The following is a 16,395-nucleotide window of genomic DNA, read 5'->3' on the forward strand; positions in this document are numbered from 1 at the left end:
GAGTCCCATCAAAGTCCCCTTGCATTCCTCCAGAGGTCATTTAAAAAACTTAAAGTTTGTTAAGAACCATGCTGAGGAGAACCATCTCCGAGGCAACAAATGTGTCCGGGAAACTCAAACTTTGCAACCATGAAAGAGTGTGGTTGCTCCACAAGTGGTATTCAAGCCACGATGCAGTTGGGGTGTATGTACAAAAATAATGTGTCCGAAAAGGCTTCTCATAATGCGGCTACAGTTTCCTGAAAACTCGTCTTGCATTCCTCCACTGTCACAAAGTAACGCTTTACTTTTTGGAGAACCGTACAAAACGGCTAAAAGTGTTGAAATGTATCTGTAAATTGTGTCTCATAATTCCTTGACAACGCCTGCATTCCTCCAGAGACCAGTTTCCCAAACTCAAAGTTTTTGCAACCATGACAGAGTGTGGTTGCTCCACAAGTGGTATTCAAGCCAGAATGAAGTTGGGGTGTATGTACAAAATTAATGTGTCCGAAAAGGCTTCTCATAATGCGGCTACAGTTTCCTGAAAACTCCAGAGCATTCCTCCAGAGACCAGTTTGGGAAGAACCATGCTGGGGGGTCTCCGGGCAACAAAATGTATCCGAGCCAGAGTGCACATACAGCGGATGAATTCCTCCATGAAGTTACACAGCCGTTTTTTTTCTGAGTCCTCTCAAAAACCGGGTTTCTGATTTCGTGCAGACAGTAGCTTGAAAAACATGAACGTTTTTTTCGGACGGATAAGGGGAAGTTTGGATTCCCCTCACCGTTGTAAATTGCAACGGGGGGGTGGAAAAGTATTCAGGGTTTCGGCCCGAAGCGCCGAAGGTTTGAGCATCTCGGAGCCCCTTCTCCGTTGGCACTCTGTCATTTTTTCGAACATTTTTCAAAACTTCATTTTTGATTATTTTAAGATATAATTGACCGTTTTCTTTCATTTTCTTTTCTTTCCACGGGTGGGGGCCTATGGCAGGCCGCCTATGAGCTCCCAAATTCAGCCTGGAACCTCCAGGATTTGTGGGATAAACTCCATAAACTGACAAAGTCATCCAAATATGTCACTTTTATAGCCCAAAGATATATAATGCAAATACATTAAAATACTAAAAGGTACAATTGTGCTCCGCATTACCCGAAATTTGATTTATATAGCGCCGAAAAAATTATTAAAAATCATTTTCGTGGGAAAAAGTGTTGAAACGCCTGATTAAAGCATATGCAGGACCCCAGTGAGCTTCAGACTATGTGCATTGTGTTAAGGGACCTTGTGAATGATAACATCCATCATTTGAACGCAAAGGCCACGATTAAACATCACTTTTAGGGGGAAAACGCCGGCTCTGTTCGTTTCGTTAACAAACTGATAGGCAAATGGACAAGCGGGTGAAAACGGCCGAGCCGCTGCTCCAGGCTGTGTGCATTGTGTCAGGGGGCCATGTGAGTGATAGCACCCATCATTTAAATGCAAAGGCCACGATTAAACATCACTTTTAGGGGGAAAACGCTGGCTCTGTCCGTTTCGTTAACAAACTGATAGGCAAATGGACGGAAATGCGTCCGTTTCGTTAACAAACTGATAGGCAAATGGACGGAAATGCGTCCGTTTCGTTAACAAACTGATAGGCAAATGGACAAGCGGGTGAAAACGGCCGAGTCGCTGCTCCAGGCTGTGTGCATTGTGTTAGGGAACCCTATGAATGGTGTACATGAGTGTATACATGTTTTAAATAGTAGGATACCTCCAGGGCGCATCACCACATTTTACAAGCCAGGGAAGGTGCATGGATCCTGGGTAAACATTGATTAAGTGTTTTTTAAATGTGTGGAACAGTGTTTTGTCACTTTCAAAACTCTCCTGTCATTGACCGGAGAAATTGGGTCGATGTTGTATTCAATCTGGCCATTAATATTCCAGTGAGACGAAGTACGTACATTGACCGGAGTGATCCCATGTTAATTTTGTCCAAAAACCGGAGCATTCCCTAGCCCTAGCCCAGTCGGGAACGTGTGTGTGTGTGTGTGTGTGTGTGTGTGTGTGTGTGTGTGTGTGTGTGTGTGTGTGTGTGTGTGTGTGTGTGTGTGTGTGTGTGTGTGTGTGTGTGTGTGTGTGTGTGTGTGTGTGTGTGTGTGTGTGTGTGTGTGTGTGTGTGTGTGTGTGTGTGTGTGTGTGTGTGTGTGTGTGTGTGTGTGTGTGTGTGTGTGTGTGTGTGAGCTCCACTTCCTATTTGGCGAACTTGTAACTTTCTCATGTGCACGAGAACGTATCTCTTGCGCAAGAGAAAGTATATCATGATGAGCAAAACCATGTCACTTGGCCCAGGTGGTTTCCACTAGGGCTGCACGATTTTGGGAAAAAATCTAATTGCAATTTTTCTGACAAATATTGCGATTGCGATTCGAATTGCGATATTTGTTTTTAAGCGACCCAACGTAAGTTTATTTTTAAATGCGGCCATAATTCCGGCTAGGAAGGTCGTATCTACATGCTCCCGTCTCTAGCACCCCCGCAGCCTGAGCTACGAGTGAAAGAACTAAACTTACATGCAACTTCCGTTGGGTTGCTTTAAAGCAGGGGTGGGGAACCTTTTTCGTCTCAAGGGCCATTTCAATTGTTACAATATCCTGCGAGGGCCGTACAAGTTATTGAGTTCTGCTTAAAAATACTAAAATCACAGCCCATTAATTTCACCTTTCTTTCATGCTGTGTAAAGAAAAAGCAACCTTTTAATCCAGATATCTTACCATGACTCGCGTATGCATTCATATGCACAGTTGTGGCATGACCACCAAAACAAAAAAGATATGGACACAAGATGTGTGCAAATGTATTTAGTTTCCTATCCATGTGGACATGATTTGAGTGGTGGGGGACCTAACCTCCTCGAGGGGGGTCCGGGGCATGCTCCCCCCGGGATCTTTTTTTAAAATGTTTTAATCAAAAGCATCACTCTGGTGCACTTTGAGAGCAACATTAAGAGATCTATGGATACATCTCTCAACATCCATATGAAACCGAACTGTAAGCATATTTATTTTTCTTTATGGATATTTTACAAATCACTCCTTTCAAACTGTATTCTTGTTTATTAATAACAACTTCTTTTTTTTGTCATATAGTATTTTATACCGGTTTACTTTATTCTCTTATTTTTTTTATAACTATAATGATCATATAAAGATGTGCCTTTACCTCACTGGTTGTAGAAAAAGCTTCTTATATTTGTTAGCAAAGCTAGCTAACCAGATGCTAATAACAACAAAGTTATTGACTGTATGATCAGTGTGACAGATGAACAGATCGCGACTGGGCTTACAACTAAAGACACAGCCACGCAAAAACTGCGGCATATGTATGGCTCCTTATGGGTACTGCAATTTCTGGAAGTGCCGGAGTGGCGTTCTGGTGCTCTCTCTCAGAACTGCACCCCTATCAGACGAGACGGACGAGACATATACCACGTGATGACACGTTAGGCTCGTGATGTGTTCAAGGACCCTGACCTTGGCTAGGAAAAACCGGCACTTACTTGTTTCATTCTTTTGTGGTCTAGATTTTTCAATTTTTTTTCTTTTTTGCGTGTGTTTATAAATTACCTCGAGGGCCGTACCAAATTGTCTCGCAGGCCTTATACGGCCCGGGGGCTGGAGGTTCCCCACCCCTGCTTTAAAGTCAAGCTTCAGCTTAAGATTCACCCTGTAATAGATGTAAAACATGTGATGGAGCATTACTTACCTGACTCAGATGGTTTGTTTCACCAAACCATCTAGGAAAGCTCCATTTGAAGCCATTTGGAAAGGGCAGCTACTTTCAAAAATACTTGGCAGGTGATTGGATCAATCTGTCTATCACCTTCTTTCATGGGCCACTTCTGATTGGTTAACAATGGCTGGTACATGTGGAGCACAGCACTCCTGATTGGTGTGGATGACTGACACACAAGAAGAAAAAAAAATAAGTAAAAAAAGACTAATAAAAAAAATGTTAAAAACAATCGCAGGCTTTGCGATTTGATAATCGCATCATTTCAAATTTCGATTTAAAATCGATTAATCGTTCAGCCCTAGTTTCCACAGAACGGACAATGGTTTACCTTTACGGTACCGGCGGTCTATCCGCCAAACAAACTTAAGTTTGTGTCAATCACGTTTGATTCTCTAGTTTGTTAAAGTGTTTCGGCAAATGTTAAAGTGTTTCGGGAAATGTTAAAGTGTTTCGTCAAATGATAAAGTGTTTCGTGAAATGTTAAAGTGTTTCGGGAAATCTTAAAGTGTTTTGGCAAATGTTAAAGTGTTTCGGGAAATGTTAAAGTGTTTCAACACTTGTAAATTTGTCTCTAGCTTTGTAAAAGTGTTTTGCATCTTGTTAATTTGTTTTTGTTAATTTAAAATAGTTTTTTCTTTGGTAAAAGTGTTTTGCTAATGTAATTTTGTTTTACAAAATGTAAATTTGTCTCAAGCTTTGTTAAAGTGTTTCACGCTTTGTAATTGTCGATGGCACCTCTCAGCCACCGTACTTTCTTCCTTATTGGCCCTCTTCTAATAAATTATGGTTGAATTGCTCCCATGATATTTCTATTGCTCCCCAGGTCTCGACAGTAACAGTTGCCAGGTTGCCATTGGCAACCATTCAGAAAATATGTCAACCACTTCTTGGCCTTTGGTTGCCATCAGTGGCAACCACTTTTTAACATGAAGAAATAAGGACAGCAAACAGCTAAATGTGCACCCCAAAATAGATAAATGTTAATTATTTGTTGTATTAAGAGTGATATTTCAGTATTGTTGTGACCACCAGTCGGAACCTGATACTTAAGTTGCACGTGCATTGGTGTGATTACGGAGCCAGAAAGCGATGCACGTTTACTCGTGTGCGCGGTGCGGGTGCGCCTTGTGTTTGTTTTACAAAAAATGGCGGAGCAAATTAAGTTGTTTGACTGTGGGGTAAAAAGTTCGGCCAACCCGTCAACTTCTCAAACTAATGTTCAAAGTGATTCAACTGATAAAGCGCAAGGTGAACCCGAACGAAAAGCAAAGAGGAAATGTGTAAAGTCTTGGGGGAGGCGAAATATATATATTCTGCTACGTTGTGCATTCACTTCCGGTAAAAGTTCCTTCAAATTAAGAGTAACTGTATAGTATCTTAATTATTTTAAATATAAGGTGACTACAAATGGCAACCGTATTTTCAGTTTTGGCAACCAAAAGCTGATGCCTGGTTGCCAGCCTGGCAACCACTTTTAAAAGTTAGCGTTGAGCCCTGCTCCCATTTGATTCTCCTGCAGGTTACGAAATGCCAAGATAATGCTGAGAAATTAGGAAACGCTTCATTTTCACAGCAATAACCATTCCACGCAATAATAGCCTCTGCGAACTTGCCATATTTGCATCTATACTTTTATTGACTCCCTTCTTTATTTGCATCGTTTTTCAATTCAAACACAACAATAGGAGCATTAAACCAATTATTTGCTATTAAGAACATTTGCGTAGATGTTTTTTACTTTCCTCCCGTGTGTTTTTCTCCATTTTACTCAAAGCTCTAGCAATTTGCTTTCCAATGAAAATGTTATACACAGTTGCATAGAAACCTGAATATTATGCTCTATGTTTTTTAAGAAAGTGTTGAAGTTACATTGTTATGGAAATGTTAGGGTTCCCATGATGAGGTTTTACATTTTGTAAAACCCAAAAGAGACCCACATAAAAACCTAAATTGACCTAGATGTATTTTGTACTGATGTAATTGCATGCAGGCACGTAATTAACTGTAAAGCAAAACAAGATTTTATGAGACCAAGTGAACGTTCCGGCCTGCCACAACCTCCTGGGGTTTGGAGGGAACACTCAGGATGATCAGAGGTGGGTCCTATTGAACGCAAACCAAATCTCCACTGGAAACCTGCACGACATTTTTGCTTTGTGTTTGTCTCAAAAATCAGAGCCAGACTCTCGTCGCTTTCGGTAAGCAACATTGGCAAGGTGACATGGAACAAAATCTCAAAGAATCATTAGAGGGCACCTACGTTACTCTCTGATTGGATTATGTTGTATTTTTTATATTAGATATTGCTTACATCCACACCTAGGCCTTCAGTGGTGTCCTATCTGAATTATTTAAACTATTTAATACCATCAGTATGATGCCACGGCTATAGAAACCACCAATATTATACAGAAACGCAGTGTAACAGGCGATTTCATCACAGACATCTAATGTAGCGATGATGATGGCCATTACTACAGCAAGAAAGCCAAATAACACAATTCAACAAGTCTTCTGCAGGCACAGCTGTGCCACATACATCACTAGAATAATCAATACCAACCTAATGTCATTACCCACGGTTGCTAAAGATGCAATTTTTACGACAACTCCAAATCTATCACCCTGGCAACACATGATGGCTGAAATATGATTGAATAAAAGCATAAAACATAAACATACAATTATACTGGAAGCAGCACAACCAAGAGAACATCTATTAATTGAAGGGAATAGCCTATTAGGAGTAATTAAAAACATATTCATAGGAAAAATAAAATGGGTAAGTCGGTGATTCTGTTAGCCAGCAGTTATATATTTTTCATATTTGCTACAGTGGACCATAACTGATATCAGCCACTGTATACAACCTGATCAATAAATATATTTAAAAAATTTGAATTTATAAATGTTTTATCAATGCACAATGATTTAGAAAATACACACACCTTCATTATTTTATCTAACTCAACTAACACAACCCTATGACCGAGGCTAGATTTTATTTTGAAAGTAAGAGGATGGGTCTAACAGGATGAGCCTTCACTTCCTGGTCAAATTGAACAGATGATGCACTGCTCTAGGTTTGAGTTTGCACTCAGTAGCCAAACGTTAGCATAAGAAGCCTCGTTCAGTATTAGCATAAGGAAAACTGTGTTTTACACATCTTTTGAATCATTGCTCACAATTCTGTCCCCATTGACGCATACATCTTATTATTTTCTTACAAACCCATGCCTATGTGCTCATTAGGGTTGACTTGCAGACTCCTGTTTGGTACTCTCTCAAATCTTTGTCGTCATTATCTTTTCCATAATGCATCGGAGAGCTTGGGTTATTTATTGAACCGATTAAGTGATAATGATCAAAATTACATTTGATGGGTTGTGGGAGGTAGAGGATTTTCCTTGAAATGTGGACTGTCAATTCAAACAATACTCATCTATTACAATTGGAACTTAGAGATTGATAGATTCAAATAAAATTGCCTTTGTTTGATTCCTTTTCTTATCTTAGATGGGAAACTCATATTTCAGAGTCAGGTCAAAGCCACTGGCTAGGCTTTCTCTGAAAAAACCTTCCACGTATAGAAATGTGGGTACATTTGATTACCTCTGAGAGTTTTTTGTCTCCTCCGGCCTATCTCGAGACCTATCTTTTTTCCCCTCTCTTTGAATAAACAGCCCATATCTCTGGCAACAATTGACGATTGATTGTCCCTTCTTTCTCAAACGGCTTTGCCTTACTGCTCTGCCCCTTGTGACGGGATTCAATCCACCCCCATAGCCCATAACAGCTCATTCACATTTAGCTGACGGACTATGGGAACATTGGATGTTGTGGTAAAACTACAAAATGACCGGCAACTTTAATAAAATTACGGAGCTCATTGAGGAGCAATTACATTGAAACTTCAGCTGTGGGGAAATCATTTCTCCACTTATTGTTACTGAAAGACAACATCAGGGTTGCCCTTTTCATGCATTCATTAAATATATTCTTTGTTTTATGCTGAGCAATTTGGGTAAAATCCAAGAGAGATATTGACTCTGCTTTGAGTCACAGCATCTATTAAAAATGCATAGTTTGTTTTCTGCTGACTCTCTTCAGGAAATAACGAAAATGTAAATGACTTCATAAATAGAAATGCTTTACCCAGGCCAGTGCTTTGCCGAGCAAATAAACTCTAAAACATTAATAACCCAAGCCTGTTTTTCAGGTTTCAGGCTCGAAAATGACATTCCCAGAACAAATGAACATAGCTTCCCTTCTAAAAGGGTTAAATTAATAATCTTTTTTCTCAAAGTAATGATAAACCTGTCAGTTGGATGTAGAAAAGTCAGATCCAATATAAATGTTTTTTATTTTAAAGAAAATTCAGATTGAACATGGTAAAATACTGTAAATTATAGTGTCCGTCCAAAATATATGTTGTACTTATAGTGAAAACTAACCTTGGATGATGGGTTAGTAGACTAAAAGCTTTAGGAATCCAAAGTACAACATATAATAAGTACCCTGTATCAAGATTGATGCAAAACAAGTGATATATACGACCTTTTTAGACAGATTTAACAACAAAAAAATTCTTCTGGGGCCATTTGGGTGGATTTTTCATATCTCTGTCTCCCCTTACTGGATTTTGACATGTGACATCTCTTTCTAACAGTCAGAGCCAATGGAATCGAGGGGAACTACCACGTAGTCCTTATTTAGTCATGTGTGTGTGTTAGACTGCCGCATAGCCTAGACCGGAAGCAGCAGCCACTCTGGTGGCTACCATTAGCAGCTAACTTTTGCACTTTTTACATAAAAATTGAATTATGGATTATAAATAAGACAAATTATTTCCCAGTAACTTTATCAACCTATGGATTAACCGATTCAGCCGCGTTTTCTCTCTTTTTAATGCCATTGAACACGTCTTTTGATCAGATTGACAGCTATGGTGAGACGATCTCCCTAGAAGCTCCGTAAAGGTACGTGTTGTGATGTCTGTGTTTGCTTCCCCTGTCGCAAGTTCGGATCACTCAGTGATGATACTATATACCTAAATAATCTGTGGAACCTCAGCTTTAATCGGATATCTTGTATGTGCAGCTACGATAAGTAATAAGGGTACTTTTATCTTGAGTTTTGTGCCAATGTCCGTTAGCATTTTTCGCGAATGGGTCATTTAGATGCTTCTTATGAGACTTGTGTTTTGTTTCGTTAAAAATGGTTTATATCTTCAGTTAGCTGAGATTATTTCCGTTAATCTGGGATAACACATTAATAGGTTCTTAAATATTAAGATCCCCTGAGACACAGTGTCGTGGGGACCTTGGGGCTTAACAGGTTAAGATGTAATATTTTAGACCATTTAAAAAAGAAAAAGTTTTTCAAAAATAGAACGCTTCCCCCAAGAATTTGGTCTATTTATTTAAAAAAACTGAATCCAAATTAGCAATAGGATTATGTCCAGTTCTGTTTTAATGTATTTCATGTAAGGTTAACAAGACTGAATGAATAATTCCCAGCAGACATGACTCCAGAGGAAGTGCTGCTTTAGAGAAGTGAAAGGTTTTAATCACTATTTTTTTTGTTGAACTAAGGTCAATCATACTTTTGTCATTATCTTTTATTAACTTCTTATAATGAGCTGACTGAAGGACATATTGAAGCAATCCACTTGATTGTTTTTCTCCAGATACAACTTTTTTCTGCATAATCTTTTGTTGGTGAGCTGAGAAAATGTATGTGACGCGGTAATAAGGATTTCTTTGATCACTTGTGAGCAACTGATCCTTTGCTGTAAACTTTGGCAAGTTGTTATGGCAATCATGTTTATAGTGGTCTATTGACACATCCAATTAGCTTTGATTCAAATGTAGATTACTGGCCACTAGGGATGGGTATCGTTAGGATTTTATCGATACCGATACCGGTACTGTTTATCGGTATAGGTATTTTTCGATACTCTTATCGATACTTTTCAATAATTTGGTGCTCAAAATTATAGACATGAATACAAGATGTGAAGATTAAACAGTCATTTTATTGTAATTTTCTTGCAGAAATAACTGTATAACTTATGTAGTTCCAGTAATCCAAAATTCGGCTCACAGATAGCAAATAAGCTTGACTCGGACAAAATACGTCTCAGGATAGTTTGTTTTTTACTTACACAAAAAGGTATCAAATACAAACACATATTCTCTCAGGTCAAAAAACGATGTTGCTCGGTGCTTCTTTCTCCTTCTCACACCCCAATCACCAGCAGCTGCCGTTGTCTATAACGTCTCGTAATCACGTACAGCTGCGGTTAGAGATGTCCCGATCCGATCACGTGATCGGGGATCGGAGCCGATCACGTGATTTTCAAAAGATCAGAATCGGGAGGAAAAAAAATCGGGGATCGGGATATTTTTATTTTTTTTAATTTTGTTTTTTAAATACTTTTTTTAAAATTTTGTATTCAATGTTACAAAACAAAAATGACCATGTTCAAGTCTTAAAGTCATCCTGAGGCCTTAGTTTTGGTTTCAAATTACAGAAGATCATGTATGTGTTGCTTATTTGGGGCTTGTTTTCATAGACCTGGTTGCTTATTTCTCTCAAATCTGGCAACAGGGTGGGCCAAGGCGCAGTGTCTAATTGTAGCAGTAAGCTAACGAGTACTGAAAGCTTTATTTTGTTTTGATCCAATGCTGCACAACTGAACTGATCCAATGCTGCTGTGAAAGAAACAAGCTATATCCATGTTGGATCGAATATCCAATTTAAATAAAAAAAATAACTTTAAGGGACAACTTGAATGCTTTTTTTTCTCTTAATGCATTGCATAAAGATCGGATCGGGAAAAATTGGTATCGGCAAATTGTCAAAATCAAATGATCGGAATCAGATCGGGAGCAAAAAAAGGTGATCGGGACATCCCTAGCTGCGGTCGTCTATGCCGTCAATTTCACACGGCCGGTTCAAATAAATGATATGATAGCACTAATAACAAAGGATTATAATATTCAAATATACATTTTAACATATGGCTCCTACATTTCCAGCCCCTATTTGGCTAGGCGGGGAGCATACCAATTACTAAAAATAAACTTAAATAGGACCATATAATCTAAACATAATTAAGCAACTTTACGAACTTATATTCTTTTTTTTTTACTGGAGGTCCGTTTTTGTTTCCTTGGGGGGGGGAGCCCATCACACTGCTTCGAGAAGCAGACAGAGCTTCGTGATCGGTCTCACTAAGACACTGGTCTTGGTCTTCACGCTGACGCTGCGTACAGCGCCTTTGGCGTCTGACATAGTCTTAAGGACTCTTCCCATCACCCACAAATTACGAGGGGCTGAGTCATCCACAATTAAGATGATGTCTCATGGCTGGAAGTTTCTCCTTGGTGTGGTCCACTTCTGGCGCTCTTGTAGGAGAGGTAGGTATTCCCGTGTCCATCTTGACCAGAACAGGTCAGCCAGATATTTTGATTGTTTCCATCTGCGTCGTGAATACTCATCCTCCTTCCTGAACACCCCTGGGGGCACGCTTGATTTAGACTTGAGTAACAACAAGTGGTTTGGTGTGAGTGCCTCAAGCTCATTGGGGTCATCAGAAATCTTTGTGATGGGGCGATCATTGATAATGGACTCCACCTCACATAGCACGGTCTGAAGGCCCTCATCATCCATGGCTTGCTGTTTGAGCACTGAATTAAGAATGTTCCTAACAGTGCATACTTGTCTTTCCCACACTCCTCCGTGGTGGGAAGCACCTGGGGGATTGAAGATCCACTTGACTCCTTTTTGTAACATTGCATTGTGTATTTTGGACCGATTCAGCTCTTCAATGACTTCACGTAGCTCTCTTTCTGCTCCAACAAAATTGGTGCCGTTATCAGATCGTATCACCGCCACCTGTCCTCTTCTGCTGATAAAGCGGCGCAGAGCATTGATGCAAGAATCGGTATCAAGGGAGTAAGCCACCTCAATATGCACTGCTCTGATTGCCAGACAAGTGAAGATCACGCCATACCGTTTCACCAGGCTGCGTCCCCGCTTAATTTCAAAGGGTCCGAAGTAGTCTACTCTGACGTTGGTAAAGGGGGGTTCATCTGGCAATACACGATCTTTGGGCAGGTCGGCCATTTTCTGCTGTCCAGCCTTGGCATGTAGTCTCCTGCACACTGTACAATCAGTTATGATCCTTCTTACTGCTGCGTTAGCCTTTGGAATCCAGTACTTCTGCCATAACTTTGAGAGTGTATGATTCCTGCCTCCATGTCCAACTTCTCTGTGGATGTGTTGCAAAAGGAGAGTAGGAGGCTAAGCGCCCCCTCATCCTCTCTAAGAACCAACGTGTCGTTGGTTCTTAGAGAGGATGAGGGGGCGCTTAGCCTCCTCTGGCATAGCAGAGTTGTTTAGCCGTCCACCTACTCTAAGTACGCCGTCTTCCAGAACAGGATCCAATCTAGGGCTGGGCGATATGGACCAAAAGTCATATCCCGATATATTTAGGTTGAATATCGATATACGATATATATCCCGATATTTTTTCCGCAAAGTGAGAGCTGTGAAATGAAATGCTCAGTCAAAGTCAAAGCCAAATACGAGTAGTTTTATTGAAAACTCACTATAAAATGTAAACATAAACACTGTATAACAAAGCTCCGTAAGGTGCACTTTTAAATAAATAAAATATCTTAAATAAAATTAGCCTATAAAATAAAATAGGTAAATCTTTTTCTGAGGGCAGCATTTATATATAAAGAGATAACAAAATAAAGTGCTCGGTTTAAGAAAAACTTGTTTAAACATCAGCTTGAGATTACCTGTTTTTTTTTTTACTTAATAGCTTATCTGAACTCTCTCAACCAGTTGCACAAGAAAAAGACTGTAAACTCAGTAAACATGTTATTTTTTTGACTTCGATAACAGTAGTGCTGTCTTGAGGTAGACATTAGAAGACAAGCGTGTCCTCCTTCATTTAGGCCTAAAGGTTTTGTGCAAGAAACACTAGCCTGTCCACGGCATCCGGCTTCAGAGATGCTCTGTGGGAGGTCACAATATTCCCACTGCAGCTAAAAACCCTTTCGGAGGGTGAACTGGTAGCTGGTACCAAGAGATACTTTTTAGCCAGGTGGCTCAGAGCTGGAAAGACAACTGCATGTTCCTTCCACCACTTGAGTGGATCAGTGTCACTCTCCACACTTGCTGACTGCAAGTAACTTGACAGTTCATTTTCAATAGCGCCCCTCTTGGTTGGTGCAGTGGTGGTGGCTGTGCGCTGCTTGAAGAAGCTTGCCAGTGTCCTCTTAGCTTTTGGTGCACCTGCTGCTTCTCCATCTGCAGGCTCAGGCACAGTGGGCACATGTAGGTCAGGCGTCAGGTGACCGCTGCTCTGATCAGCCAGTAGTGTCTCCACCTCCAAGACAGCTCTGTGCTTCAATGCATCGACTTTTTCACTCGGGATGTAGGTGGCCCTGAACCGTGGATCCACAAATGAAGCCATCTCCAATAGGTCAGTAGTGGCTGGGTCAGAATACTTGCTGTTGAGGTACTCAACAATGCTGGTCTTGATTGATTTGCAAAGCTCACTGTCACCCTCTTCACATGCCAGGAGACTTTCTTTAAAAAGGTGCAGCACAGGTTTCACATAGGATAGAGTGACGTATTCCTCACCTGATAAAGCATCGGTAAAGTGCTGGAGAGGTTTCAGGACCTTTTGGACTGCTTCTAGGACCTCTAAGTCCTGCCAGGTAAGGATAAGATGCCTGGTCTTGTTGTCACCAGACAGGACTTTTGCCAGTGCGCCCTCCTGCTCCAGGACTCTCTGGATCATCTGCTGCTTTGATCCCCAGCGTGTGGCAGACTCGGTTATGAGTTGGTGACTTGGCAGACCCAGCTGAATCTGGACTTCAGCAAGCTGTCTCCTTTTCTTCCAGCTGTACGAAAAACAGCTTACAATTCTCTTGCACAGAGAAATGGCCCGGGTGACGCGCTTGTCATTCAAGCCATGTCCTGTCAAAATCATAAAGAACTATTAATCAAATGGGCATAAATATCAAATATTAGCCTATAATCAGTTACTTTCTGAATTTTAATCCTGTAAGTGATTTGTATGTATTATTATTTTTGTATAATTTATAAATTAGATTATACTGCATGTGCATTTACTCATGTTTTGTTCTTGTTGTTGTTATTTATGCTATATTTTAATGCTGCTTCATATTTCTACTCCACTAAAACTCCACAATGTTTAGGCCTACGTTTAGTCACTTTGCAGTGTGCTCTTTCAGGCCAGAGAAATCATAATAGCTAAATATTACCTTGATGATATCAACAGGCTAACCAGCATTTTAAAGTCATATTACCTCACCTTTACCAGCTGTAACATTAAAGTGGTAAACACATTAATGCATCCCTCATTCTTATCCAATAATCTAATAAATATGGTTCTGAAATCTACCTGTAGGCCTATTGTAAGTGATCTTACTTTTAGCACTTTAAGTTATTATTAATTTATTTAACCTAGCCTGAATGATTTTTTTTAACGGAGACCTGGCCATTGACCAAGACAGCAGCATAAAACACAAAGTTGCAGACAGACACACAAAGGAAAATGAGGAAAAACTAACATTTCAATATTTTTTTGTTTAAGGGAAAATATACTCCATTGCACTCACCGATAGCCAAGTGTAGTCTGTGACCGAAGCACTGCATCCTCAGCCACTTGTTCAGCTGAACTGCTTTCACGATGTTGCTCCCGTTGTCGGTTGTTATAGCAACCAGATGCTTTTCTTGAAGTTTCCAGCTTGCGATTGAGTCCTGCAGGGCCTCAGCTATATTCTCACCGGTGTGATCGTCGGGAAAATAACTTGTTTGGAGACAAGCTGTTTTCATCTCCCAGTCTTGCATGAAGTGAACTGTCACGCTCATATAAGGCTCACACGTCCTGCTTGACCACATATCGCTGGTCAGCGCAAAATGGGTGACGTTAGCGAGCCGGCCTTCAACGTTCTGTCTGACTTCATTATACATTTGCGGCAGTGCTTCTCGTGCAAAATAGTTGCGACTGGGAAGCTCGTATCGCGGGTCCAGCTTTTTAATTAGCTCTTTGAACCCGACCTGTTCCACTGTTGCAACAGGGACCATGTCTTTGGCAATGTGAAAGGACACCGCCTTTGTTATTGAACGCCACTTGTCGCTTTTCCTCTCATACGGCACACAGCGGGAAAATGAAGCTTGCAGTGAGCTTTGTTTTGGGGCTGGAGCTTTATCGGGTTGGGGACGGCTTGTGCCTGTGGCTTCTGCAGCGCGCAGTTTCACACACTCTTCATATTGCACTTTGTGCCACGTTTTTAAGTGATAAAAAAGATTCGTAGTGCTTCCACCACTGGCTGCAATGTGCTTATGGCACTCCCTACATATAGCTTGGTTTTGTTGCTCGTCTGACAATTTGTATCCGAACCATCTCCAAATGATTGAGCCACTGCTTTTTCTTTTACCAACCAAGGGGCTATCCTCCGTACGCTCTGCAGACGTTGTTGCCTTCTCCATGTTTGTTAAAGAGTGCCGGAGTGTCCCTCCCCCTCCCCCTCTGTGCATGAAAGGGGAGGGGCGGAGCTGGGGCGCGGGAAGCAGTGCAGAGAGTTCCTATCAACGGAACGGCTTGCCTGAAGCAAGTATTACAGCGCAAATTTGAACTATATCGATATATGCGATATGGTCTAATTCCATATCTTATTTTTAAATATATCGATATATCTTAAATATCGATATATCGCCCAGCCCTAATCCAATCTACTGAGTGGACTACTCGTCTTGACATGAGTCTGTCCTTTCTCCAAAGCTTTGATCTCCTCCAGATATGCCTGCCTTTGGCTGAAGCGAACAAGCGCTTTTTCAGCTAACTCCAAGTGTTCCACGGTGAGCAGATCTTTGTTTAGTGTGGCTCTGTATTTCTTCATCTGCTGATTAAGAAAGGTTTCTTGATTTGCAGGGTTGTCTTCTGACTTAATACAGGCGGCTTGGAACTCTTTCCTTTTTCCACTGAGTTGCAGCAGCAGATCTTTAATCCGGAGAAACCATCCCACTGCTCTCTTCAGCTTACACCATTTTGAATAATGATCAATGAGCTTGCTCACTGTGGCAACTCCTTCGTCTATTATTGTAAGACAGATTGCAGGTGCCTTCTTTACCTCATCGTCATCTTCCAGAACATGGCTTGACAGATCTGGTCTTTCTGGCCACTCACTTTCATTTCTCCACAGGAAGCGTGGGCCTTGTATCCAGTTCTCACTTTGGATAAAACTCAACTTTCAGACCCCTTGAAGCTTGATCCGCAGCGCTCACAGAGGTGTTCACATATCTCCATTGGCTTGGTGTAGTAGCCTCACGAATGATTGAGATCCTGTTTGCGACAAAAGTTTTAAAGCGAGACGTTTCATTCTCAATATATTTCAGTACAGTAGTACTGTCTGTCCAGAAGATAGATTGCTCCAGCTTAACCTGAAGCTCTCTTCTTAGCATCTTGTCGACCTTGACGGCGACGACTGCTGCTGTCAACTCCATTCTCGGAATGGTGATGTGTTTCAGTGGAGCGACTCTGGACTTTCCGATCAGCAAGGAAACCTTTCTTTTGCCTT

At 40.9% G+C, this 16,395-nt stretch overlaps 1 protein-coding gene across 1 annotated transcript; it reads right to left on the reverse strand.

The window, feature by feature from the left end:
• Nucleotides 1-12,500: 12,500 nt before the first annotated feature.
• Nucleotides 12,501-15,355, reverse strand: LOC307030315 (E3 SUMO-protein ligase ZBED1-like; the record flags this gene model as incomplete). The annotated part of the gene is made up of 2 exons (XM_079666657.1): nucleotides 12,501-13,768; nucleotides 14,434-15,355. 2 exons carry the CDS (start codon nucleotides 15,353-15,355, stop codon nucleotides 12,741-12,743), a joined length of 1,950 nt encoding a protein of 649 aa, XP_079522783.1. The 3' UTR covers nucleotides 12,501-12,740.
• Nucleotides 15,356-16,395: the final 1,040 nt, after the last annotated feature.

The sequence above is a fragment of the Notothenia rossii genome (genome assembly GCF_949606895.1).
Source record: "Notothenia rossii genome assembly, chromosome: 2".
NCBI lineage: Eukaryota > Metazoa > Chordata > Actinopteri > Perciformes > Nototheniidae > Notothenia > Notothenia rossii.